General features: G+C 41.0%; 2 protein-coding genes across 6 annotated transcripts in view; one reads left to right on the forward strand and one right to left on the reverse strand.

Annotated features, from left to right (window-relative positions):
- The window catches only part of LOC117811945 (glutamate dehydrogenase 1, mitochondrial), a 39,155-nt gene extending 15,210 nt beyond the window's left edge, over positions 1 to 23,945 (reverse strand). Inside the window, exons 1-7 of one of the 2 annotated variants that reach the window (XM_034682448.1) lie at positions 22,813 to 23,945; positions 16,380 to 16,460; positions 15,148 to 15,203; positions 12,135 to 12,198; positions 11,154 to 11,248; positions 4,110 to 4,289; positions 490 to 627 (exon numbers count right to left, since the gene is read on the reverse strand). In XM_034682448.1, coding sequence (XP_034538339.1) covers positions 490 to 627; positions 4,110 to 4,289; positions 11,154 to 11,248; positions 12,135 to 12,198; positions 15,148 to 15,203; positions 16,380 to 16,460; positions 22,813 to 23,221 — 1,023 coding nt within the window. In that variant the 5' untranslated portion in view covers positions 23,222 to 23,945. Of the gene's footprint in view, positions 1 to 489; positions 628 to 4,109; positions 4,290 to 11,153; positions 11,249 to 12,134; positions 12,199 to 15,147; positions 15,204 to 16,379; positions 16,461 to 22,721; positions 22,738 to 22,812 lie in introns of those variants that run through there. The other variant, XM_034682450.1, reaches the window with a different exon arrangement.
- The window catches only part of shld2 (shieldin complex subunit 2), a 39,829-nt gene continuing 35,061 nt past the window's right edge, over positions 22,795 to 27,562 (forward strand). Inside the window, exon 1 of one of the 4 annotated variants that reach the window (XM_034682444.1) lies at positions 22,795 to 23,215. The gene's annotated coding sequence lies outside the window, so the exon portion shown is untranslated. Of the gene's footprint in view, positions 23,216 to 23,355; positions 23,560 to 27,562 lie in introns of those variants that run through there. The other 3 variants (XM_034682446.1, XM_034682447.1, XM_034682445.1) reach the window with 3 other exon arrangements.

Below are 27,562 nucleotides of genomic sequence, written 5' to 3' on the forward strand. Positions count from 1 at the left end.
ATCAGAACAATGAATTAGATCAATGAATCAGATCAATGAATATCAGATGTATGTGAAAATAGTGTTACAGCAGCTAGCTCGCACAAATAGTAAAACATGTAAGAGGATGTTGATTTAATTAAACTATTACATAGAGTGATACTGATAAAACATTAAATACAGACTTCAAATGTGATGAAGTTAGCTTCATGAACTGAGCATGTGTCCTCCGATTGGTTCTTGATGAGGTGGATGAATTAAAAAAACTCTTATTGAAAGATTCTTCTTTTTTTAATCAAACTGTGACAGTTTTTTTTTTTTACTGAGTCACCATTATTCATGAAACCTCTCACTGTTGTATCTTTACAGTTAAATTTCAGTTTCAAAAGGGCCTCAGAGAGAGACTGTAGTGACACAGGTCCTCCAGCAGGTGGAGCACTGTTCTTCAGTGAGACTGGCTGTGTTATGGTGATTTACTGTTCAGTTCATTTACTAATCAACCGTCCTGACCAGTTTGTACTCCTCCAGCTCTTTGGGGTTGATGCCGTTGGCGTTCCAGATGCTTCCATCCAGTTCTCCGACTCCGACACACTTGGCCCCAAATCGATGAAGGTAACGCATGGAGTGAAGACCCACGTTACCGAAGCCCTGCAGACGAGAGGGAGGGCACATTTAACCCAAAGAGATAAGCATCCTGGTTTAGTTTCAGTTTTTATAACTCAAAATGAGTTAGGGCGATTAGGGTGAACCCAAAGGGCCCTGGTCTTCCCCTTCATCAGTTCTTTATCAGCCTAGGCCCAACATTGAGCTGGGTGACATTGAAAAAGATGTTATCACGATAAAATATTTCATATCAATCGACATTGATAATTATCAGCATAAATATCAAATCAGTATTTCATTAAAATATAAAGTCAGATTTTTGCTCCTGAGTGAAAGTTGAAAAAACCAGACAGTTTGTTAGTTTGTATCTGGATTTAGTTTCTGATGAACTTCTTGATTCCATCATTTCTGACGGTGCTAACAGGAAGCAGGTCTTTAATGTAAGATGAGATCCTTTACCCACATCCTGAAAGTATATTTAATGAAGTGTATGAAGTTAATAGTTAACGCAGAGTCAGCACAGTGATAGATTAACGACTCTGCCTTGAGCTGGTAGGTTTTGAGTTTTCTTCAGTGACCAAGCGTATTTAAGCCCCGCCTTCCTCTTACTCTGCGACATGTTTGGCTGTTCTTCTTCATCTGTCTAAAGTTGGATGGCAACTAGTGTTTAAGGCATATTCGCGCCCCCTCCCTTTCCAGTGGTTGGGTGGTGTAATTACAGGTTTAAATCTATTGAATTTTCATCGAACATTCGTCATATTTATATTGAGAAAAACTATATCCCGATAATTATCGTTACTGAATTATTGCCCAGCCCTAGCCCAATATAAATTATTTTCCGATTGATCAATCTTTGATTTATCCACACTTTTTAACCGACACTGTTCTGCTGATTGACACACAAAAATAATTCCTACTGAGTCAAAGGTCCTAGCATGTTAGCATTCAGATGAAAGCACTGCTGTGTCTAAGTACAGGCTCAAAGAGCTGCAAGCACAGCAGCTTTTATCACATGTTGAATCACTTTTCATTGATGCAGAGGATTAACCCTCAGAGCTGAGCAGTGAAAGAAACACGGACACTGAAATACGTTGATTATTGTGTTAGCATCTTGGCTGGTTATCAGAATGTTTGGTACAGGATCCAGCTCTTCTTTTGCTGTGGAGCACTTTGTTTGCAGTTTGTCTACTCCTGATACTCCAGCTCATCTGTATTCAGAGCAGGTATTATTTAGATCCTCTCTTTAGGGACAGACTGTCCACAGGGAAGGAATTCAAAATGTGTGTGATGACAAAACTGCAGTGGTAGTCTTCATGTAGCCTCCTTGTAAAGATATGCTCTCAGTGACAAAGTTCTGAGGAAATTCTCAGCATCAGAACATTTTCCTCAAAGTTCAGACTTCAGATTCTTGTACAGATAAATGTTATTCTATTCACCCTTAAAGAGAGCTCCTGAGGTAAAGAACTGTTAGAAGAAGTGAGGAAGACCTTAAAGGAGCAGAGGAGAGGACGCAGAAAGACGGTGAGAAAGGAGAAATGTTCTCTAGACTTCTCTGAACACTGAATGTCAGTGAGTGAATTAAACACGACTGGATCATGTTCGTAATCATCTCTCAGCCGACACAGCAACGAGACGATCACCACCTCGAGACGTTGTTGACAACAGTTTGACTGTCAAGTCTCAGCGTGCGAGCGCTGTGCAGGGAGGCCTGCTGATAATGATGTCACAAAACTACGAGTGCGGAAGAACATCAGCAGCAACAGAACAAAGCAACATTTAACATGAGACGTCACACTGATCACCCACAATCCTAAAAACATCACACACCCACCCTGACTCTGCATGAGTGGCTGCATGTTCACTATGGCCCACAGCTGAAGTCTGTGTGTGTGCTGCTGAACTACCAACACGTGAAGAGGCTACTGCACCGTGTGTATTCAAACATTGTGTAGGATATATAATATGGAAGAAACCTACACTTATATCCATCACATTTCATAGGGTTCATAATCGATCATGTCTGTGGAGATCTTCTGATCCTTGGAGACCCGTCTATGCCTGTTACTAAAATTAAAGTGTGTGAGAATGTTCCCCAGTCTCTCGTCAGATCTAAGTTTTGATAAAGTTCTTTCAGACTCTCAGGGTCTTTGTGAACACGGGCACAGAAGTCTGTGGGTTGTGGACTGCTCTGACTTCAGTTTCAGGCCTGAAAATGGAGGAAACGTGGTTTCTGGTGATTCATCCGTGACTCATCTCTGAGGATCTCGGGAACAAAAGATCACATGAGGACAGATGAAAAGAGAACCGGAGAGGTTTTTATTCATCAAACTGCTGTAAACAACCCCGAAAATTCTAAAAGCGCTCTCTGCTCAAATCACTGACTCAGGACCAGGGTTTCATTGCTGGATCTTTTTAAGTCTGTTTTTCAAATCTGGGAAAAAATACCAGATTTAAAGTTTTTCACCGAGAGAAACAAAATCATTGTAAGCTCGTTTTGCAAAGCATCTTTATGTAACCCAGAAACAGACAGTCTTGTGGCAGAAAAATGAAGATGGACAGAAGCAAGATAAAGAAGTAATGATAAGAAGCAGGAGGATAATGTGCTGAAGATTGACAAAAGCAGGATAAAGCAGTAATGATTACAGACAGCAGAATAATGTGTTAGAGATGAAAAGCAGCAGGACAATGTGGTCAAAATTAGGGATGGGCAATGATTTTTGAATATTGGAAAATTTGAACACAAAATCGAAGAGTTACTTTGAATATTTTCTCATTTTAAAAGTACAATTTTTCATGGTTTTCACTGGTGCCTGGTTGTAATACTGTATTCCTGCCAGACGGTGGCTATAGAGCATCTTAAAGCTGTTTGCTAACCGCATTAGGTAACAGAAGAAGAATGCTAACTGCATTAAATAACAAAAGAAGAAGAAAACATTAGTGACAGTCGCAGCGATTTTCTCTGTTTCTGAATCTCACAGTACTACACACCTATTCCAGAGCATGGCTGTAAAATGTAAACACACACGCCACGCTGCGTCACAGAAACGTGTGTGTGTGGGGGGGGGGGGGGGGATTATTTGAATAATTGTTGAATAGATGCCAATGGTTATTGAATAGTATTTTGGCTTGAAATGCCCAGCCCTAGTAAAAATGAAAGCACTAAGGTAATGTGGTAAATATGGACAGCAGGATCTTGTGGTTAAGATGGACAGCACAATAATTAAGGATCATTTGGTACATTGTTACATAAAGTAGAGCAGACTGGCAGCAAACAGAGCTGAGTAGGATTCATTATAGTATTATTATCTGAGTCAAACTTGCATTTGTGAGATCATACATGTTTCATCTTTTTTCTTGGGTTTCAAACTGTACAATTACAAGGAAATTTGACCAATCAACTTTGAAACAACTTGAAGCAGAAATATCTGGTTCCAGCTGTCCAGGTCCCCCACAGGTACATGAGCTTTCTACCTTTTCTTGGTTTTAATCACAACTTGTAATCCAGGTAATGTCAGGACAGATCATACCTGAATGATGAAGGTCTTGTCCTGGAAGCCAGGACACATCCCCAACTGGCTCATGTAGGCCGCCTCGTTGATGAAGTTCTCGATGCCGTGGAAAACTCCTCGGCCAGTGGCTGAGATACGCCCGTGGATTCCTCCCTGACTGATGGGCTTCCCGGTGACGCAGGCGTACGCGTTGATGTCCTGAAAACAAACAGAAACAGATCCAGAGAGGTGAAAACAAACTGCATTTCTACACTTTCTGTGTTTTGGTACTTTCCTCTTTGAGGGATCAAATAAAACTTCATCAGTTCTTCAGTTTAATGAAACATGGGTTCTTCCAAACAGCAGCTCTATGGTAGTCTGTGGAGGAATGCTGGGCTTTCTTTGAGCTTTCATTTCTATACCACTGAAGAAAATCACCACCATTCACCCCCGAAGAAAGATGAAGACGGTATCTGTTTCATGAAATCATTAAAGGAGTTCTGATGTTGGTCCCTATGTTTGAACTTTTTAAGTGACATTCACCCTGCTAATGCTTTATGGCATAATCTATAGATGTCATCCCCAGTATTTGCATATAATCAACATTATGTTATCATCTGATTTCATCAAATGTCAGAGAATGGTGAGAAGCGTTAAACAACTTTACGTTGAACACAGCAGGTTTGATATTAACTCAACAAAGTGTGTCTAAACATAGAGAAATGTCAACTGTGATGATGATCTTCACCTTTTAAAGGTGTCCTGTATAAATGTTGGTCCCAGTCTGTACTGAGCATTATTAAAAGGTATCTAAACGCTGTTGTCTCTGAAAAACTCATCTTAAAACAAAGACGTCTGTGACACACCCATCACTCTGAAATGAACGTACAAAGACAACTGAACATGATGCAAACTCTCAAAGCCTCAAGAAAACCTCTGCCAATAAAGGCGTCTTTCCACCGCAGGAACTTAACCTCAAAACTATGTGCGTTTCAACCGGTGGACCCAGGGTCTAGATTTAGTTTAGGGTTAGATAATCTCCCCCCTCAAAAGCCCCTGCTAGGGGGGTAGTACTTTTCAAAGGTCCCGGGACTTTCGGGGGGCAGGGCCTGTAATGCTGAACGTGTCTGATTGGTAGATTAACCTCAGTGTTTTTATTCCTCCCTCTGTCCACAATAACATCACACACATCTGTGATTCTCTTGATTTCTCTTTCTTTCATTAGTTTTTATTTGTTCTATCTTTTTTGTATGTGTGTACTTTTCAAAAGAAGAAGCTGTGATTCTCTTGATTTAGCAGCTTGTAACAGTAGTCTTCTCTCAGCCCACCGTGAATGTGTCTCTCACGGTGTTCCGGTTTTAAAAGTGACCCTGTAAACTGGAGACCTTCAGCTGAACGTGTCAGTGTTTGTGGAGTTTACACAGCCGTTGAAACACAGAGGGAGTTCCTGGGAATGCAAACTAGTTTAGTTTTTATTAAGATTTCAAAATATCCTCATCAGATATTTAATGATCGTCTAAAGACGATTATGAGGGATGCATCTGACTGAAAGTCTCCAGTTAACAGGGTCGCTGTTTAAACCAAAACACTGGTCGATCTCTGCCACGGCTTTTTGAGTTCAAAAGGATTTTAAAGCCGTGTTGAAACGTCTTTGCTACTCGCGCTTATCTCCTCTCACGTGTTGATTCAGTGAATCCATCTGTGATGAAATATAGCACCATCTAAAACAGCGCCAGCTGAGTCTCTTCATGCTAACAGGCTAACTGTTGTGTTGCTCATAATGATACCTGCCTGTCTGTCTGCTTCTATGGTGTCATCTGTGATGAATGGCATTCCTCTTTGTTTTACTGCCCTCTACTGGTCTGGTGGTGTAGTGCATTTACTTTTTTTCCTCCATACGTCACTGGCCTGATTTACACAATCTACCCGGGACTTCAGCCCGCGGTCGAAACGCAGACAACAATGGGGGCATAGGAACCTGTTAGTTCAGGAGAAAGTAGTTCCGGGGCCTAAAAGACCCCGGAACTCTTGGTCCAAATGCACCTTCTGACTACACCTGAGCCCGGACACAGGAAAAGACAGGCAACACATTTCCTCCTACTTCCCAGGTACCAGCAGAAAGCAAGCAGGGCGTCTTAAAAGCCTGATCCAAAAAGGCAACTGGACATGGTAAAAATTCTTAAAGATGTTTCACTGCTCCTCTGAAAGGCTTCTTCAGTTCTGACAAGACTGGTGGACAGACCTAGAACCCTTTCAGAGGAGAGGAGAGGTGTAACATCCTCCAGAATTTATACCAAGTCTGGTTCCCTTTTGGGATCAAGCTTCAAATTAGTGCTGGGCGATAATTCAATGAAGATAATTATCGTGATCTAATTTTTCTCAATATAAATATGACAAATGTTCAATAAAAATTTGATATAAATAAACATGTAATTACACCTCCCAACCACTGGAAAGGGGAGGGGGGGCGCTAATGAGCCTTAAATGCTAGTTGCCACCCAACATTAGACAGAAGAAGAAGACTGCATTGAACAGCCAATCATGTGATGAGAGCTGGGCGGGGCTTAAAGACATTCGGAGCTGAATGTAAACACAGCACGCTTCATTAAATCTACTTTCAGGATGTGGGTAAAGGAAGAGCACAGAGACAACTTCTGCTGTGAACATGTTTAATGTCCACCGTGACCGTAGGACAACTGAACACTTAATAACCGTGATGCATTCACTGCACTGTGGGAAACAACATCACCCTGCCTGTAACCCTTAGTAATCTCAAAGGGGAGAGCACAACTCAAGGCAATACTCTATAGACTGATACACAGAATACAGTTTGATATATATATGTGTTGTAAATTTAAATCAAATTATGGAAATAACCTCAATCTGAGAAAAATAAGAATCTACAAACTAAAACTTCACAAAAATCTCATCTTACATTAAAGACCTGCTTCCTGTTAGCACCGTCAAAAATGATGGATTCAAAAAGTTCATCAGAAAACTAAATCCAGATACAAACTAACAAACTGTCTGCTTTCTTCAACTTTCACTCAGGAGCAAAAATCTGACTTTACATTTAAATGAAATAATGATTTAATATTTATCATGATAATTATCGATATCGACTGATATTAAATATTTTATCATGATAACATAATTTTCAATATCGCCCAGCACTACTTTAAATAACCTTGACCTGGATGACTGAGAACCTTCACAGACAAGCAGGGTTTCCCACGGACAAATCCAGGGGCTCCCAGCAAGTTCAGACCTGCTGAAAGACCAGACCTGCAGATCCCAGCAGACTTTTAGAGAACAGGATTTACCTTAGACACTGGTCCCCGACTGAGGAGGGTGGGGGGGTCGCTCTGCCGATAACCAACAACAAAAACATAAACAACAGCAACAACAGCTTCAACACAAACATCAACATGAACAACTGCACAGCTGTGACTTCAGGTCTGAAGAAAACCACAACGTTCTGGTCTTCAGAGTCACATCTGACTCTGAACTCAGGTACAACTTCTCTAAAACCTGATCTGAATCTCGGAGCCTTGGTTTCTGACACGCAGAGGACATTAAGACCCTTATTTCATCAACTCGACCTGAATTTAGTTTTCAAAGATAAATGCAGCCACAACCTGACTTTGAAAACGTTTGCATGTACCTGAAGCATGAAAGAAGAATTATTGATGACAACTGATGAAAGATTTAATATTGGAATAACTGAGCTTTGCTATAGGAGTCGTTGATCTGGACCTCATGGTGAGGTAGTTTGTACAGCTCATTTCATTCATGACTACGATGCTGCTCACTCCTCCATTAAACCAGTGAACATGGGTTTGTAAAAATAATGACCCAGAGCCCAGAGTCACACCTTTACTATCGGGTTCTTTCCAACAACAGTCCAAACCTGTAAATATCAACACCATAATAATTCATTCGGACTGTTCATATCAGTCTGAGGAAAATCTGAAAACTTCAGGTTTCAGAAGCAGGAACAACACATAGTTTGGATTGTGTGTTTTATGTAGTTAGAGCTGGGCGATAATTCCATAACGATAATTATCGTGATATAATTTTTCTCAATATAAATATAAATATTTGATATAAATAAACATGTAATTACACCCCCCAGCCACTTAAAAACGCTAGTTGCCACCCAACATTAGACAGAAGAAGAAGACTGCATTGAACAGCCAATCATGTCGCATCACAGCTGAAACTGAGCGACACTGGAGAAAACTCAAAACCTAGCATATATATATTTGATGTCAATTTAAATCAAATGATGGAAATAACCTCAATCTGAGAAAAATAAGAATCTACAACCTAAAACTTCACAAACATCTCATTTTACATTAAAGACCTGCTTCCTGTTAACACCGTCAGAAATGATGGATTCAAGAAGTTCATCAGAAACTAAATCCAGATACAAACTAACAAACTGTCTGCTTTCTTCAACTTTCACTCAGGAGCAAAAATCTGACTTTACATTTAAATGAAACAATGATTTAATATTTATCATGATTATTATCGATATCGACTGATATTAAATATTTTATTGTGATAACATCATTTTCAATATTGCCCAGCTCTACATGTAGTTTCACATGAACAGATTTCTAAAGAGCAAGAACGTCACAGACTGGGTGACCTCGCCTCCTGTGAGGAGCCTGCTGCAGCTTCAAACAGCTGAGACCTGACAACCAGTAGAGCAGGGGGTCCCAACGATTTCTCTGCGAGGCCCCCCATTTGTGGATGAAAATACCCCCACAAACCGTACACATATAAACACACACACTCTCACTCTCTCACACACACACACACACACACACACACACACACACACACACACACACACACACACACACACACACACACACCTTTTTCTTCATTCCTTCATTTATTTATTTATTCATTTCTTTGTAATGAATCAATTTTCTTTTTTATATAATTGATTTTTGAGGTAATGATATTTTGCGGTATTACAAAATGATAAGTGATCACACATGTGAAAATATGTTATTTCACTGTGATTTTTTTATTATCCTCTTTGTGTTCAGAACTCAGGACTTTGTAGATTCTTACTAAATCTGTATTATCTGACTTCCCTTTCCTCTCCTCCTCCCCTGTTTTATATAATTTAAACATCTAAAGGTGCTTTATTTTACCCTTTGAGATCTGTCAAGTTACTAGAGCTGACAACATGCTGCTTCCTGATAGGGCATTTCCAGGACATTTTCAGTGATGATCAAGCTGGTATGATAGTCTAAATTGAGTTCCTAATTTAGTTACTAAATAATCTAATATGTTCCTCTCAGTGGAAGTCTACATCGAAAGACGTGCAGTCTATGGCTGTCCATGAAATCATCTCCTACATGCTTAAAAATGATGGCAAATGAATTGAACAATGCAACCACAGATGTAAAGCACTTTATTAGTGCAACCAAGTAATAATGATGGCCAACTCTCATCTCAGCTTTCTCTTTTCTCAAAAAATATAAAATGAGCTAAGAAAACAAAAGAGCCAGCAAAGGACTCTGGAAGCTGCCTTAGTGAAATAAATAAATAATCAGAGGATCAGTGCATAAATTGACCGAAATAGAACTGAATGACAAAAATGGCCACAAAAGTTGAATGGGGATGTGTTTTTTTTTAACCTTGTTAGGTCACACACAGTCATGTTGGAATAATTTTCCAGGACAATCTTTGATTTTCCAGGACATTTTACTTTTTCTCCCATTTTCCAGGTGTTTTCCAGTACTGGAAAACTGGTCAACTGTTTTCCAGGTTTTCCAGGACGTGTGAGAACCCTGGTTATAGCCCTTTCAAAGTTAAGTTTTTGGGACTATGTAACATGAGGGGACTTTTATTGTGAAGAGTTTGTCAGATATGAACTGTTTGTTATCAAATTAGCTTAACTACAACAAGTGGTAACTGTCAGGAGTTACAATATTTCTACTTGTTCATTTGGCCTCCAGTCACAGCTACAGTCATCAATCCTACTCTTTAGACTTTAGACTCCCGAGTTGACACACTCTTTCAGGTAGAGCTGTGGTAACAGATGAAAATCCCTGCAGCGCGAGCTTCAGCTGCTGTTTGATGAGCGTGGCTCTGCTCTGAAGTGTCTCAGGGTAACAGAGAGGAGGCCAAACACACCGACTTCATTCTGTTAATATACCAACAGTTCTTCCTGACTTCTCCTCAGAGTCAGTCTGAAATCTGCTGATGGTTTTGTTTTCTTTTGTAGGTTAAGAGGCATCACTGTTAATATCATCCTGTTTCAAACTGGAAGAGTTGGTTCAGCTTCAGAACCTCCCCTCCTAAAGCCTGCTTTATACCTCTGTGTTGACTCTACACTGCAGTGGCCTAAGCGGACGTGAGCACTACATACTTGTGCGTCAATGTGCCCGTGTTGCTGACCGACAGTCTGTGACTGCGTTTTTTTCAACAGACTGAAGCTTCCTCTAAAATGTTTACTCCACCTTATGTCACCTGTGTTATCTAATTTCTTCTATTTTACCAAAGCTGCAACCTCTGCTCTTGAAATATACAACAAATGCTGGAGTGTTATAAACTGCAGTTCATTGAGCGTCCACTTGAGGCTGGCTGCAGAAACACCAGAAACCACATACACACCCATTCAAAGAAGACGATTTTTACAGCAGAAATAAACATGTTTACAGTCTGATTCAAAAAACAGTTTAGGTCTGAAGAGCTCATTTCTCTATCAGCACACACTGTACGGGGTGAATTATTATAACTCTTTAATTTAGAAGAGATTAAGGTTAGGAGGTTTGCATAATTAGACGTGTGACTGACTGCACAGACAGGTGGGCACACTGTAGGTGTGAGCGAGGAGGCTAAAGGCCCCCCTCAACTCCACCTCTGTGCCTGTTGATACTCAAAGTAAGGTTGAGTCAACATTTCCCCCGACGAAAGGCTTCCAAACTGTCACAGAGACCACGTCCATGTTTTATCCAGTCTAGGATTTGACCTCATGCTCCCTGTGTGGTCTATGATTTATTAAATGTTCTCCTTTGTGATAAAGAAATCCAGACTAATGCAGAGACTGAGACTCACGTAGTGACCCATGGTGGTGGCAAAGGTGTCTGCGATCCAGGACATCTCTCTCTCCCCAGTGCTCATGTCTGGAGCAGGAACATCGATACCTGGTCCTACAGACACACAAACACAACACTACTCAGTGTGTACACACACACACACACACACACACACATTAACTACATAACTTACTAAATATACACACAAATAATAAAACATCTTCTGTGTGCATGCAGCCTGTTACAGTCGCTCCTCTTCGTTCATTCCTATCTCACCCCCTTCCCCCCCCCAACCCCTTCATCACTTACTTTAACTCTCCCTGTCCCATTTAAGTTACTAACCATAGACCTTTCTGGAGTCCCTGAGCTCCCTTGTCTCGTAGGTTCCTCTGAGCTGACGTAGACGTCCTCCTACTGTGGACGTTCCAGACTCCAGCTGATACAGACGTGCTGGACTCCAGCGGCAACAGCTACTACTACTTATCTCATCACTATCACAGCTCCCTCTCTCTCTTATTCTCCTCTATCACTCTTTCTAGACCCAACTCGGTCGAGGCAGATGTGTGTCTAACATGAGTCTGGTTCTGCTCGAGGTTTCTGCCTGTTAAAGGAAGTTTGTCCTCTCCACTGTAACTAACTAAATACTGCGAGGTGCAATGCTCATGGTGGATTAAGGTGGGGTCAGACTGAGTCTTATCCTGTCTTGGTGTTGGTCTCTGTTCAGAATTTAACATAGAGTGGTCTAGACCTGATCTGTTTGTAAAAGAGTCTTGAGATAACGTTTGTTGTGATTTGGCGCTTGATCAGAAAAAGGGAACGGTCTAGCCTTTACGGAGGACACAGTGTGTGAGGACATTCAGCCTTCAGTTTGAGTTCAATAGATCTATGAACTGAGTACTGAATTCAAGTTCATCTTTTTTTTTCTCTTTCTCATTCACACAGTTGTGATCACTGAAATATTGACCCTGTCGTTCAGCTTTGTCAGACGTTTCTCACTCACCTATGAATCCTTTCTTGGCGAGCTCGATGGTGAACCTCCGGGTAATTTTCTCCAGCTCAATGTCCTAAAAACATGAAACACAATACACTCATCATAAACTGGTTTAAAACATCCATCTGTTTTCTCACTGGGTGGGGTTTAGAGGGGTCAAAGGGTCATCTAAAACATTTATCAGATCATTTAAGCAGTATATGAAAACAAATCCATCATTTATGGATGTGATCTGAAGGTTTAAATTAGTATAAAATGTGTGCATGCTTAGAGAGGTAAGAGGTTTATTTCAGGAATTTTGAACCTGGGCTCTTTTGTGCTGTGAACCAGAGTTAAATCAAGTTTGGCTTTTGCTGCTGAAAGGCTTAGCTTGTCATTACAGGAGCTTCTGGTCTACCACTGCCTCCACTAGTCTGTTTCATTAGACATCCATAGTCATGAATATAATCTGCCCCCTCCAGTTACTATCCTCTGGCTTCCCTGTTCGCTTCAGGTAAACTTAGCCCTTTAAGTTTCAGCAGATCATCTGTACAATAAAGAACAATAATTATGTTAGAGAGTATGTTTCATGTTGGCTCCTAAAATCCTGCCAGCTCTATGTTAAACAGCTGTGGCTCAGTGGGTAGAGCGGGTTCTCTATCACTCTGAAGGTTGGGGGTTTCGATCCCAGCTCCTGCAGTCACAAGCTCGAGTTTCCTTGAGCAAGACACTGAACCCCTGCTCCCTCTGTAGTTCAGTGGTGTGTGAATGTGTGTGAATGAGATTAACACTGATGGTCCCTTACTATAGCAGCCTCTACACTCAGACAGTGAATGTGGTGTGAATGGATGAATGTGACGAGTAAAGGAGCTTTGAGTGAACAGACAGAAAGGAGATATAGAAGTCCATTTATCATTTACAACAGGTGTTACAGTGAACGCCTCGTTTCAGAGTGTGCTCTAGGCCTGGAGCAGAGATTGTTCAGAACTAGCTTCAGCATACCAGAGACCTCTACCTGGAGCGTCAGGCTCTGTGGAGCCAGCTTAGTCAAAGACAGACAGTGTCACTCTGTCAGTCTGATGGTCTGCACTGTGTGGAAATGTCTGAATATAACACTGAAGGTATAAGCAGATCAGCTATGCTGCAGGCTTTGAGCACTCAGATTATCTGCAACTTGGATCAAAGTGTAGAACATTTTTAATCAAACACAAAAACTTTGTAAAAAGAAATCCTTAACCTGAAATAAAAAGCACCTGTCGTCTGTTTACAGTGAACAGAATTCCTTGAATTCCTTCCAGTGGAGAGGTCAGAGGTCAGAGGTCACCACCACAGAGCTGCAGCGTGTGAACACATACGAGGTCAATGGTTGAGCAAACAGAGGTGGACGGGCCAGAGCGGAGGGGCTGCTTCATCCAGTTTGATGTACAGACATTCAGGTGTGTGTGTGTGTGTGTGTGTGTGTGTGTGTGTGTGTTGTTGAGAATGTACAATTACAGAGAGTAACATGTGACTAAACCAGGAAGCGCACACACACAGACACACCCAATAACACACACCATGACTAAATCCTCACATCATCACCACCATTTTGATTGTGATTATTATTATGACCTTATTATTATTATTAATTTTATTATTATTATTATTACTATTGTTATAATTATCATAAGTGTTATTATTAGTATAGTTAGTATTGTTATTATTACTATTTTTATTATTAAAGGTGACATATCATGCAAAATGGACTTTTTAATGGTTCTCTACCTGAAATATGTGTCCCTGGCATGTCTACAAACCCCCCGAGAATGAAAAAAATCCATTCTGCCCCTGTTCTGATTTCTCCACCTTTCTGTAAATGTGTGTGAAACGAGCCGTTTCAGACTTCAGTGTTTTTGTTACGTAACAACAATATCCGGTCTGTCACGGAGTCAGAGCTCGGAGCTTGTTCAGCCCATAGACTGTATAAAATAATACTGAATCCCCCCTCCATTTGTCATTACCTGCACAAATGTGTGGTAACAAGGAGCTTAGGAGGGAGGCATGCTAGTTGTAGGCTGTCTTAATAAACACAAAGGTCGGTTTTACTCCCCACGTCTGCAGATTTGAAGATCTAGTGGATGAGTTTTATTTGTCATGGATAAGTGCTAGCGCTAATTAGCATAGCCACATAGCTACATGTTCATAGCTGTAGCTGTAGCTGTGTACCAAGACACACGTCGACATACTGACAAATAAAACAACAAGAAACACAAATCTGTGACCAATCTTTCATAAAAGGTCCTGAAGAGGGTTGAAGTAACGTGATCTCTGAGCAGCCGTGTATATTCAGCCAACATGTAAACATTAGATCAACGTGCTGGAGAGCCGAGGGCACAACCACTTCCTGAGGGGGCGTGGTCAGAGAGAAAACAGAGTGTTCTGAGGAGGACTGAAGAAGAGGGCTTTTCAGGCAGACCAAAATCTGATTTCAAAGTGTTTTTTTGAGCATAAACTTTAAAGACATGTTTTGGGGACCTCTTAGACCAATATATATTGATGAAAAAAGCGTGATATGTCACCTTTAATATTATTATGAATATTGTTATTATTATTATTATTATTATTATTATTATTATTATTATTATTATTATTATTATTATTATTATTCCAGGTGACAGCAGGCAGTCTGAACTCAGAGTTGAATGTCCTACTCTCAGTCTCAGCTGAAAGGAAATGATTATTTTTTGGACTTTTAACTTTAAAAAATCAATGTTTGACACACTTTAAACCCTTAACCCCCCCCTGAGTGACTGATAATGAACCCAAACACAAAACTTCTCTATCACATGTAAAATCATATCCTCTATTTGTTGGTTCATTGGCGTCAGACTACTTCAGTTTTTTATAACCCCCAGATCAAATCAAATTCAAACCCTGTCTTAACAAAGCCTGAGCTTCAGCCTCAGTCAGCAGCATGTCTCTCCTTCTTCAGCAACAGCTCTGATCCATAGTTACAGGGAATGCTGATGAGACTCTCCACTAAGTGTGCTGTGTTCAGACTTACAGAGTATTTCCTTGGGTTGATCCTCACTCCAGCTTTGGCTCCACCAAACGGCACATCTGGAACAAATCACTGAATTATAACCATGAAAAGCACAAAGCAGCAGGTCAGAACAACACTGAACATTACACTATCATGTCAAACATACAATACACTTTCATCTATACAGTGCACACTACATTTCACAGCACACTTTACTATATACTGCACTATGCACTTAATACACAATACAGCAGGACCATTTTCACTTTGAAACATTGAAGTGAATACTGCACACAAATTAAGTTTATACGCAGATTTTCCAAACCTTCAGCTGTTTGTAATAAACAAACCAAACAAGAACAATGTCACAGTTGATAGCGTTCTCTTTCTGCCACATCCAGGTAGTGTAGCCACTGTTTGTTTGACTCTAAACTTAAACATGTGTGTGTTGTGGTTCATTGTTAGTCTGTACCGTATTTACACGATGGTTCTAGAAGTTGAAAAGACAAACCCATGTGTTCATTTTAGTATTATTTTGGGGCTTAAATTCCATATGAAGTACTTTATTCTCATATATGTATTTTTTTTATACTTTATTTTTTTTATTTTCATTTTAGAAAACAGTTATAGAACAGTACATGAACAAACATAAACATTTTCAGGGGCATTTCTACACTTCAGTTACTTGTTGTTCTCACTTTCCATGTATGTGGTCCATTTTCTCCAGTTCAGGTCGTGGGTATGTTCTCTGAGCTTTACTTGGTATGTCAGCTTTTTCATTATATAGATATCCTGAATGATTTCAAACCAGTGCTCTTTCTTCGGGGTTCCACTTTGTTTGATACTTTTTACTGGCTATGAGTAAAATGTTAATCAGATACCTGTCTTTCCCTTGAACAGCCTCTTCAATGTTTCCCAAGTACATGACGGCTGTTTGGAATCTCATAACCTGTCATTTATAGTCCTATTTCCAACATCCCAGAAGGGTTTTATCTTAGAGCAGTTCAAGTAAACATGTGTGGTTGGCCTCTTGGCCACCACAGAGCCTCCAGCATGGCTGGGATGTTTGTAGCTGCCTACTCTTCATCTGGGGGGATTCTCATATATTGTACATCACACATTCAGTCTTCTATCTCAAAACCTAACACTATATCCTAAATATGTTCCACTATACTATAATGTAAATTACATTTTCAAATGATTCCAAGCATACCTGTGACAGACGAGCTTCACCAACAGGAGAGGGTACTCACCCACGACAGCACATTTATACGTCATCAGAGAGGCCAGCGCCTTCACCTCGTCCATGCACACCTCGGTGCTGTAACGGATTCCTGAAATACACAAAATGAATCAATTCATCAATTAATAAGTCAAAGTCACTTTCAAACAGGGAGCAGGGGAAAAAAGCACCAAATCTGAACCTGGACTCATGTGGGCTGCAGAGAATGGAAATACTGACACACAGAGAAGCAGACCAATAAGGATAAAGTTAGTTCACCATTTGAAACAAGTAACTGCAGAAAAAACAGAGTCTCTAAAGACTCTTCAGCTGGTCCAAAACTCTGCAGCTCGAGTACTGATTAGAACGAGGAAGAGGGAGCACATCTCTCCAGTGTTAGCTTCTCTACACTGACTCCCCATCAAATCTAGACTAGAATTTCAAATCCTTCTTCTGACCTACAAAGCTCTTAATGATCAGACACCTTCATATCTTAAAGAGCTCATAGTACCCTATTACCCCTCTAGAACACTACGCTCCCAACATGCAGGCCTGCTGGTCGTACCTAAAGTCTCTAAAAGTAGTATGGGAGGTAGAACCTTCAGTTATCAGGCCCCTCTCCTTTGGAATCATCTACCGGTCAGGGTCCAGGAGGCAGACACCCTTTCAGACTGCCAGGGGAACTGTCACACTGGGATCCTCTCTCTCCCTCTCTCTGCCTGTCTCTAACTTTAACTCTTCCTGTCCCATTGAAGTTACTAACCATAGACCTTTCTGGAGTCCCTGAGCTCCCTTGTCTGCTGTGGACATACCAGACTCCAGCTGCTACAACTACTACTATACGTCTCTCTACTATCATCTCTCTCTCTCTCTCTCTTCATCTCCCGGTCTAGAGTACGGTCTAGACCTACTCTGTTTGGAAAGAGTCGCCAGATAATGTTTGTTGTGATTTGGTGCCATATAAATAAAGATTGATTGATTGAATAATAGCGTACGGAGGAGAAGACAAAATGGAATGACAACAAACAAGAAAGGCAAAGAAGAAAATCTGAGGTCAGCGGGCAAAGAATGAAGTGAAAGAGAGAGAGACGGAGGGAGAGAGACAGAGGGAGGGAGGAGTAGATGTGGTGGGGCTGCAGTGAGTCAGTCTGGGTGTGGTTCATAAACACTCCCTGAATGATTCTTGGTCTTTCTTCATGTTGAATAAAATCAGTTTCAGTTGTAACTCTCCTCAAACATCAGTGTCAAATCGTTCCTGTTATCATGCTTTATCTAAACATTAGAGACACTCAGATTTCAAGTCAAACTCAAGACATGTTTTTTCATCACAGGTTTCACCATCAAATGTTTCTAAAACTAACATTTATAGAGTACCAACATGTTGATTAAAGGTGATGAAGACATATTTGAACAAGGTTAAACCTGTTTATTATAATTAGGTTGGGTTAATGTTTGCATGTTTTTAATGGAAAATGAGTATCTGTCCATAACTTGAGATTGATGGTAGTTTGATCAGTATTTATTCAATGATTCTTTTTGTTCAATGAATCTGAATCTGAAGTAGTATCAAACTACATTTGAATTAATTTAATAAATGTTAAGAATTTCATAGAAAAACACAAGAGTTTAGAGGTGTTTCAATCCCTCTGATGAAGATCAACATTAAACATAAAGTGTTTTAATAATCTTTTTTTTCAATTCTTGTTATTGATTTAAACGATAAAAAGCTTAAAGTCCTGGATTCTGTCAGAGCCGAAGCTGTGATCATCAGTTCAGGTTTAGTTCTCATGTCAGCTTTATTCATGAATAATGAGAGAAAAGACAGGAACACGTTCAGACCATGAACTTCAAGTTAAACAGACAACAAACTGATTATTGATTCTTCTATAGCAGGAGACAGATGATCTCAAAGAAACTGAAGATACAGGAGATAGGTAGGAGGATGCACTTCCAAAGAAAGTCAACATTTTCAGAGGATAAAGTTGGACTTTAATTTTAAAAAGCATCGACACACTTCTGTTTGTTTGAAACTCGCTGTCTCACTCTTTGTGTCATGTAACTTGTTAAAAAAACTAGAGCTGGGCGATATTGAAAATGATGTTATCGTGATAAAATATTTAATATCAGTCGATATCGATAATTATCATGATAAATATTAAATCATTATTTCATTTAAATGTAAAGTCAGATTTTTGCTCCTGAGTGAAAGTTGAAGACAGTTTGTTAGTTTGTATCTGGATTTAGTTTTCTGATGAACTTTTTGAATCCATCATTTCTGACGGTGCTAACAGGAAGCAGGTCTTTAATGTAAAATGAGATTTTTGTGAAGTTTTAGTTTGTAGATTCTTATTTTTCTCAGATTGAGGTTATTTCCATAATTTGATTTACATTTACAACAAAGATATATCAAACTGTATTCTGTGTATCAGTCTATAGAGTATTGCCTTGAGTTGTGCTCTCCCCTTTGAGATTACTAAGGGTTACAGGCAGGGTGAAGTTGTTTCCCACAGTGCAGTGAATGCATCACAGTTATTCAGTGTTCAGTTGTCCTACGGTCACGGTGGACATTAAACGTGTTCACAGCAGAAGTTGTCTCTGTGCTCTTCCTTTACTCACATCCTGAAAGTAGATTTAATGAAGTGTATAAAGTTAAAAGTTAACACAGAGTTGACTCAGTGTCAGACTAACGACTCTGCTTTGAGCTGCTAGGTTTTGAGTTTTCTTCAGTGTCGCTGTCGCTCGTTTCAGCTGTGTTTACATTACGCTCCAAATGTCTTTAAGCCCCGCCTACCTCTCTCTCTTTGTATCGAACATTTTTCATATTTATATAGAGAAAAATGATATCGCTACAATTATAGTTACGGGATTATCTCACCGCCCTAGATGCAGTTGGTGTCATGAGTGTAGACTACTCTTCTGTATAGGATAAGATGACGTAGAGCAGTATGCATGGCTGTTTTCGTCTCTTCATGGGTTTCAGTATCATGACTCTTTGTTGTTGTCTTTATGGCTGTGGTGCGTTCAGTGACCGGCTCCATGGAAAAATCGCTACTCAGACCAGAAATACTATCAAAGAGCAAAGTTCTTTACATCCATGAGACGTCTAGCTGTGGGTCATTATTTCCCTCTAAGTGACTAACTGTGTTCATTCATTTACTTCAACAACAAATGAAACACATCTTAACCACAGAGAGTGATGGTGCTCATGGGAAATGTAGTCTACATCCCAGAAAAACACGAATGAGTATACCAGAGGGGGCGCCAGAACCATCACAACATGAAAACTCCTCACAGAGGCTTGAATGCAAAAATCATCAAATTTTTTACAGTGTACTAATTCAAGTTTTACTGCAGTGACAAAACACACCGCAAGCTTTTCATTTCTCTGAGTGCGTGTGTGTGTGTGTGTGTGTGTGTGTGTGTGTGTGTGTGTGTGTGTGTGTGTGTGTGTGTGTGTGTGTGTGTGTGTGTGTGTGTGTCTGGACTTTCAGCATTCCTGTCAGGGGAGGAAACCTCTCCGCCTCCATCAAACCTGCTCAGAGTTGTATTCACAAACACAGATATGTAACAATACTCAGTTCACCTACACTAACACACTACTTTGATACACACACTTCTGAATACACACACACAGCTGTCCCACAAACAGACAGCTCTCACAGTGAAAACAGTGAACAGTGTGGAAGACTGAGACAGACCACATGGGGTCTGAGTCTGAACAGCTTCTCTTTGAAATCACAGGAATCATCTGTTTTTATAGATTTAAAGAGACAGTACGTCAAACACTGCTCTGCTCTTCCCATGGGGACGCTGTCAAGAAGAGTTTTTAGCCTTTTAAAGAAAATCAAGAGACAAGGAAGAAAAACAGCTAATTATTTATCAGACAGAACTATGATGAAACACTATCCCTGTTAATGTTTGTTATTATCAAAGGTCCTAACTATTAAAGAGTCAAATCAATCAAGGTTAAAAGATGTTGAATATTAGATACAATAATTATTAAAGATTAAACTGTTAGAGAACACATTTATAATATTATAAATACTATAAATAATAGATTGTATTATTAGAAAATTGTATATTTATTATTTAACATTATCATTATTAAAGATTATGCTTTTAAAGCTTATAAATATTCAATCTAATTAACATTAGCTTATATAATTATTAAAGATGATGATCATGACAGATTATTCAATATCATCATTTTTACAGAAAGCCTGCGTATCTCTATGACAGTCTCATCATCTGTTTCCGGTCCTTCGATGTCCTCTGCTGGTTTGCCTTCAGTGAAACCTGGAGACGGAGCGTGTTAATGTGTGAAAGTGGAGCTGATACATGTTGATGTTGTTCAGCCAGCAGTTATTACATGAAGAAAAGCGAGGAGACGTGGAGGAGGTGGAGAGTACGCTCCATGTTGTAAATGCAGGAAACAAGAGGCTGGCCTGCAGGGCTGCACGGACTTATGGCTGCACAGGTAGGACGTGATTAGTATGAACCAGGTCTAACATTTCATCCACAGCCCCTGCAGGTTCAACAGCTGGTTTATACAGCAGATAAACCATCAGAGCACCTGAGTTAGATGAGCATCACCCACAGATTACCATCTGAGACGTTAAACTCTCTCTTCAGCTTATTCATGTTGCTGTGTTGTTTCTGTCCAAACCGGATCTTTCACCTTTAGATAGTCCCCACTAACAGCTCGACACACCTTTACACACCTGGAAATAACCAACTGCCTGTCCGCAGATTCCCACAGGTAAAGGTGACACCTGATAACACAGCTAACAGAGCTTCTGGATGATTGATTTATTATTTTATCATTGATATTAAAGTCCCCCTGGTGTCTTTACAGGGTCCCATCACATCAAGCGCTCAGGTGATAGATATGAGACACTGTGTTCATCCCCTAGAGGAGACCTCAGGTGTATTCCACAGCCTACCTGTGCCTGTGTATTGGGTTATGTTGTTGTTCCTGTGGATTCACTGTGTGAACTTACAGACGTCACAGTATCCATGTGCTGTGTTGTTTTGTTTTAATAATCCAGGCACAATCATTTCACATGTGAGGTGCCGCTTTAACATAACTAATCAAACTATCTTCCTTTCCAGAACATTGACCATGCTGCAATAACACCAGCAAACACTCTGTTATATCATAGAAACACTTGAAGTCACTGAACAGCCTGTGGACACGGTGCTACATGAAGCTTCATTGCTTTCATATTATTCAGGATCTTTCAGTCTCTCTATTCTTCTGATGATAACACTGCTCGTTCAGTGTTTACCAACCTGAGGCCCGAGTCCTTTTATTGTCCTCTTTGGAACTGGACTGTTTAACCTCACGTACAGGATATTACTATTATTATTATTGTTGTTATTGCTGTTATTGTTGTTGATTAGAGATGTGACGTACGAGAACGTGTCGCTCTTTTGAACGGCTCCTTTAAGTGAACCGATTCACAGTTGCGAGCCGTTCATTTGGGAGCCGTTTTATACGCAGATTGCCCACGCTGCCTTCACGTGTCACCTGCGTGCCCCAGGTGAGTCTTATGTTCACACTCATTGTCTACACTTTGTTATTGTTTACATTGTTTTGATGTGGATTCGAGTCAATGCGCTGAGCTCCTGTTTGTAAAGAAGTAGAAACACCAGGTGGGGTAGTACAATTTTGCATTCACATTTTTATAATGTCCTTTATTCTAGTTGTATTTATATTTTTATAGGCATATATATTTATTCTTATTTATTATTTTTATATTTTTTTATATGCATATACATTTATTCTTTTTTTTCTGTATTGTTACATTGTTCTTGGAAAGAACACAGTAAAGTTGTTTTGCATAGAAGTTATCTGTAGCCTGCGTGGTTTTTATAGTGCCACAAAGTTTTTGAGGAGAGGGAAAATTCAAAATAGTGATCTCACTGTGGAAGCATGGGGATATGGCACCATCTTATGGAATGTTTACAATGCCAAATGAAATCATAATCAATATTTTAGAATAATTCCCACCAATAGAGTATATATATTGGTGGGATGTGAATGTTTGAATTATTCTGATCAGAATCTGATCTTATAACTTCCACCAGTGATTGTTTCCTTGATAAAAACCAGTTAGCCCTGCTTGACTTCTAAAAAATAAACCAATACAACAATGAGCCAAAGAGCCAGTCTTTTGAACAGCTCTTTAAAAGGAACGGCTCCTCAAGATCCGGTTCCCTTCAAAGAGCCATAAATCCCATCTCTAGTGTTGATTCTTTGGACAGTTTGACTTTTCTCAAACTTTCAACACTCATTGTTGTGTTATATTACCGTCTCTGTGAGGACCGCTCAGGCATGTAAATATAAGCCTGCCCGGTGCGGGGGTCTCACCTCCCTTGCAGGGTGTGCGGTGACATATATGTGTATGTGTTTGTGTTGCTGTGCTGATGTTCTGCCAGCCTGCCCGGTGCGGGGGTCTCACCTCCCTTGCAGGGTGTGCGGTGCTGGCTGTGCTGCGCGCGGTACGCCTCGATCATCTCCCACTCCCCGTTGTCCCTCTTGATGGGGAAGTTGACGCTCAGGACGTGGTTACACGGTTTGATGATCTTCAGGATCCCACGGACGCGCTTCCTCTTCTGTTCGGGGCTCTCCCGGGTCTTCAGGCCCTCGACGAGCTTGTCCTCCACGATTGCAGCGCCCCGGTCGAAGAAGCCCTCCACCATGGTGAAAAAGTTTGGGTCGTCGTCCTGGTCCACGGCCTGGCTGTAGCCACGGAAGCGCAGCAGGGACGCGGACGCGGGCAGAGCCGACTCCGCAGCAGCGGCAGCCGACCCTGAGGCCAGGACGCTGCCCGCTCCTCGGGTGAGGAACTCCCCAAAATACCGGTACATTCTGGGTTTAAAGAAGTTTAACGGGGTGATGACTCCTTCGCTTCGCTTTGGAGAGTGAGAGGGAAGGCGAGTCAATGCAACGCGGAATACCTTTACCGCAGCAGCGGCTCCTCCTTCCTGCCGCCCCTTCCTGTTAGCTTACACCGCCGCTGCCGCGTGACGGTGTGTATTTACTGAAAGCGAACCTACCAGGCGAACACACGCCGTTCAAAGTTCGCTCCCAATGCATGGTGGGTGTATTGCAAGCAGCCTGTTCGCTGCTCAAAGCATGCTGGGATTGCTAGCGAAGCGAACTAAACTAGCGGCGCCACTTTATATCAGCTTATTTCCCTCACCATGTAAGTATCATCCTTTGTAAGAGAACGTTGGATTAGTGTCGAGTTAAACTACCGTATGGGCAGATTTTTGGAGTGAAAAGACTCCTCGGATAAAGACAGTAAGTGACCCGCAGACCTGGGCGGTAAGAGTTAAAGCGAACGGGTCGTAAATCTGAACTCGGCGAACACGCGGCGACACGCTACCTTTAATAACAGGAGCGTGAGGAGAAGAAGTTTAGCTAAACTTTGGCAGGACAGAAGCGTTTATGAACGCGTTGATGGTTCTATGCGGGACCTTTAAACACTGTTCCTGTTCATTTCGAACCTGTTCAGTCTATTTTATTTTACAGTTCCTTAAACTCGTCCGTCAAGCTGCCTGACTGGAACTAGTTACATTTCCGGTTACAACCTCTTTACAACCTTCAAAATAAAAGCTTCTCGATAAAACTTGATACTGAGGGGTTTATGCTTACAGGTAGTGTTTATTTTCGTAACACTTTAAATGTACACTAACTCTTTATCAGTCAATGTGTGTTTGTAACCCATGCTATGTATCTGTATTTGAAAACGAAAATAAGCTCCACTTTATTCATCTATAATCTCCCCAATGTACATATAGATGTCCTATTAATGTCACCGTTACATGAGAGCTGCTTTGTTCTGTGTCGAACTGTCGATAGACTAAGTTGTTTATGTTCAAAGTCATAACCTCAGGATTTATAAAACATGGAATATAAAATGACAACTTTGGGAAGTAAACGGTACCCATGATGTGTCCATCCTAAAATAGTTAATTATAACTTATTAATGGAACTATCTGTATACCTTTCTATAAAATAAATGTACACTTTACTTTATACGGTTTGATGCAAGCTTAAACATTTCAAAGGGAATGTGAATAAACAACTACAGTCAGATTACACCAGCTGAATTCAGTCTGAAAATACTTTGTCTGATTATCACATTAAGAAGTTAAAGAGCAAGCTGAAGGAGAAAATACATGTTCAGCTCCTCATAAGAAATCAGTCATCATTAGTTAACATTCACACATGTTCACAGAGAATCAGACATCTGAGATCAGACACAAGGAGGCTGGGGCTGTTTCCGAAATCGCCTACTATACTAGCAGTACGTACTGATATGTCCAAAATTCAGTATGTAGTAAGTAGTATGTGAACAAGAGCAAAATCTGCAGTATGCCAAAACTCCCCGGATGTCTACTGATTCGGGAAAATATCTCAGTGTGCATCGGACCAGTCTTCCTTGCGTACTGTTTCCCATAATGCACAGCGCTCGTTCTGCTTTTTCTTTTTCCTCATTTTTTGACGGGAGGAAATCCGTTTTTGGGTGCTGTGAAAGTTATCAAATTACATATAAACTACTTCCTAACTTTTTAAATCAGAAATGGATGCTAAATAAGCTTTTTATTTATCGGCTTCGCCGTTGTTTACTTCCGCTTTCCGAAACCGGAAATCCAGCGAAGTCTGGCTCAGCATGCTGCATGACAGATCGAACAGAACAGTCATACTACATACTAAATTCAAATGCAGTATGTAGTAGGCAATACCTACTGCCTACTACATTAGTAAGTAGTATGTAGCAGGCCGTTTCGGAAACAGCCTGGGTCTTGCTGTGGAGCTGGTAGTGTCTCTTAACGACTGAAGGCAGCAGCTGGAGAGAAACTGAACTTGTAACTGAGCCGGGAGAGAGAGAGATGGAGGGGGGAGGGGGGTGTTCAGGAGGGAGGAAGAGACAGTCAGAGGGAGGGAAGGGAAAGAGATAGAGAGGAAGAGGGAGACAGACAGATCAGGAGAGGTGGTCTAGACAGCAGATAGAGCACTTGTGTTATGCAGGGCAGCCAGATCACACAGGTGTTATACAGAGCAGGGAAGGGGAGCACTCGGGTGTCATACAGAGCAGGCAGAGCACACAGGTGTTATCCAGGGGAGGAAAGGGGGGAACACAGGTGTCATACAGAGCAGGCAGAGCACACAGGTGTTATCCAGAGAAGGAAGGGCAGCACTCAGGTGTTATACAGAGCAGGTAGAGCATACATGTGTTATACAGAGTAGGTAGAGTACACGGGTGTTATACAAAGCAGGTAGACTACACAGGTGTTATACAGAGCAGGTAGAGTACACAGGTGTTATACAGAGCAGGTAGAGTACACAAGTGTTATACAGAGCAGGTAGAGAACTCAGGTGTTATACAAAGCAGGTAGAGCACACAAGTGTTATACAGAGTAGGTAGAGTACACAGGCGTTATACAAAGCAGGTAGACTACACAGGTGTTATACAGAGCAGGTAGAGTACACAGGTGTTATACAGAGCAGGTAGAGAACTCAGGTGGTATACAGATCAGGTAGAGCACTCGTGTTATACAGAGCAGGTAGATTACTCAGGTGTTGTACAAAGCAGGTAGAGAACTCAGGTGGTATACAAAGCAGGTAGAGCACACAGGTGTTATACAGAGCAGGTAGAGTACACAGGTGTTATACAAAACAGATAGACTACACAGGTGTTATACAGAGCAGGTAGAGTACACAGGTTTTACACAGAGCAGGTAGAGTACACAGGTGTTATACAGAGCAGGTAGAGAACTCAGGTGGTATACAGAGCAGGTAGAGCACACAGGTAGTATACAAAGCAGGTAGAGCACTCAGGTGTTATACAGAGCAGGTAGAGTACACAGGTGCTATACAGAGCAGGTAGAGAACTCAGGTGGTATACAAAGCAGGTAGAGCACACAGGTGTTATACAGAGTAGGTAGAGTAAACGGATGTTATACAGAGCAGGTAGAATACACAGGTGTCATGCAGAGCAGATAGAGCACTCAGGTGGTATACTGAGCATGTAAAGCACACAAGTTTTACACAGAGCAGGTAGAGTACACGGATGTTATACAGAGAAGGTAGAGTACACAGGTGTCATGCAGAGCAGATAGAGCACTCAGGTGGTATACTGAGCATGTAAAGCACACAAGTTTTACACAGAGCAGGTAGAGTACACGGATGTTATACAGAGAAGGTAGAGTACACAGGTGTTATAAAGATCAGGTAGAGCACACAGGTAGTATATAAAGCAGGTAGAGCATTCAGGTGTTATACAGAGCAGGTAGATTACTCAGGTGTTATACAAAGCAGGTTGAGCACTCAGGTGATATACAAAGCAGGTAGAGCACTCGGGTCTTATACAGAGCAGGTAAAGTACACAGGTGTTATACAGAGCAAATAGAGCACTCGGGTGTTATACAGAGTAGATAGAGAACTCAGGTGTTATACAGAGCAGGTAGAGAACTCAGGTGGTAACCAGAGAAGGGAAGGGGAGCACTTGGGTGTCATACAGAGCAGGCAGAGCACACAGGTGTTAACCAAAGGAGGAAAGGGGGAACACAGGTGTCATACAGAGCAGGCAGAGCACACAGGTGTTATATATAGCAGATAGGTCACTTGTGTTTTACAGGGCAGCCAGATCACACAAGTGTTATACGGTAGAGCACACAGGTGTTATCCAGAGAAGGAAGGGGAGCACTCAGGTGTTATACAAAGCAGGTAGAGCACTCAGGTGTTTTACAGAGCAGATAGAGCACACAGGTGTTATAAAGATCAGGTAGAGAACACAGGTAGTAGGTAGGTACAGGTAGAGCACTCAGGGACAGGGACGTTTATCATGATTTGCTAAAAGAATGTAATTTTGATTCATCAGAACAGAGGACAGTTTTCCACTTCCCCTCAATCCATCTTAAACAGGCTCAGGTACAGAGAAGTCTATGTGTGTCTGGATCAGGTTTATATATGGTTTCCTCTTTGCATGGTTCAGTTTACACCTGACTTTATTGATGCAGTGTTTGACTCTGTCCACAGACAATGAGATCATGCAGTGATCTCCACCACAGAGTCATGTCTGTTTTTAATGCAGTGATCTCCACTACAGAGTCATGTCTGTTTTTAATGCAGTGATTTCCACTACAGAGTCATGTCTGTTTTTAATGCAGTGATCTCCACTACAGAGTCATGTCTGTTTT

The sequence above is a fragment of the Notolabrus celidotus genome, chromosome 4 (genome assembly GCF_009762535.1).
Source record: "Notolabrus celidotus isolate fNotCel1 chromosome 4, fNotCel1.pri, whole genome shotgun sequence".
Classification (NCBI taxonomy): domain Eukaryota; kingdom Metazoa; phylum Chordata; class Actinopteri; order Labriformes; family Labridae; genus Notolabrus; species Notolabrus celidotus.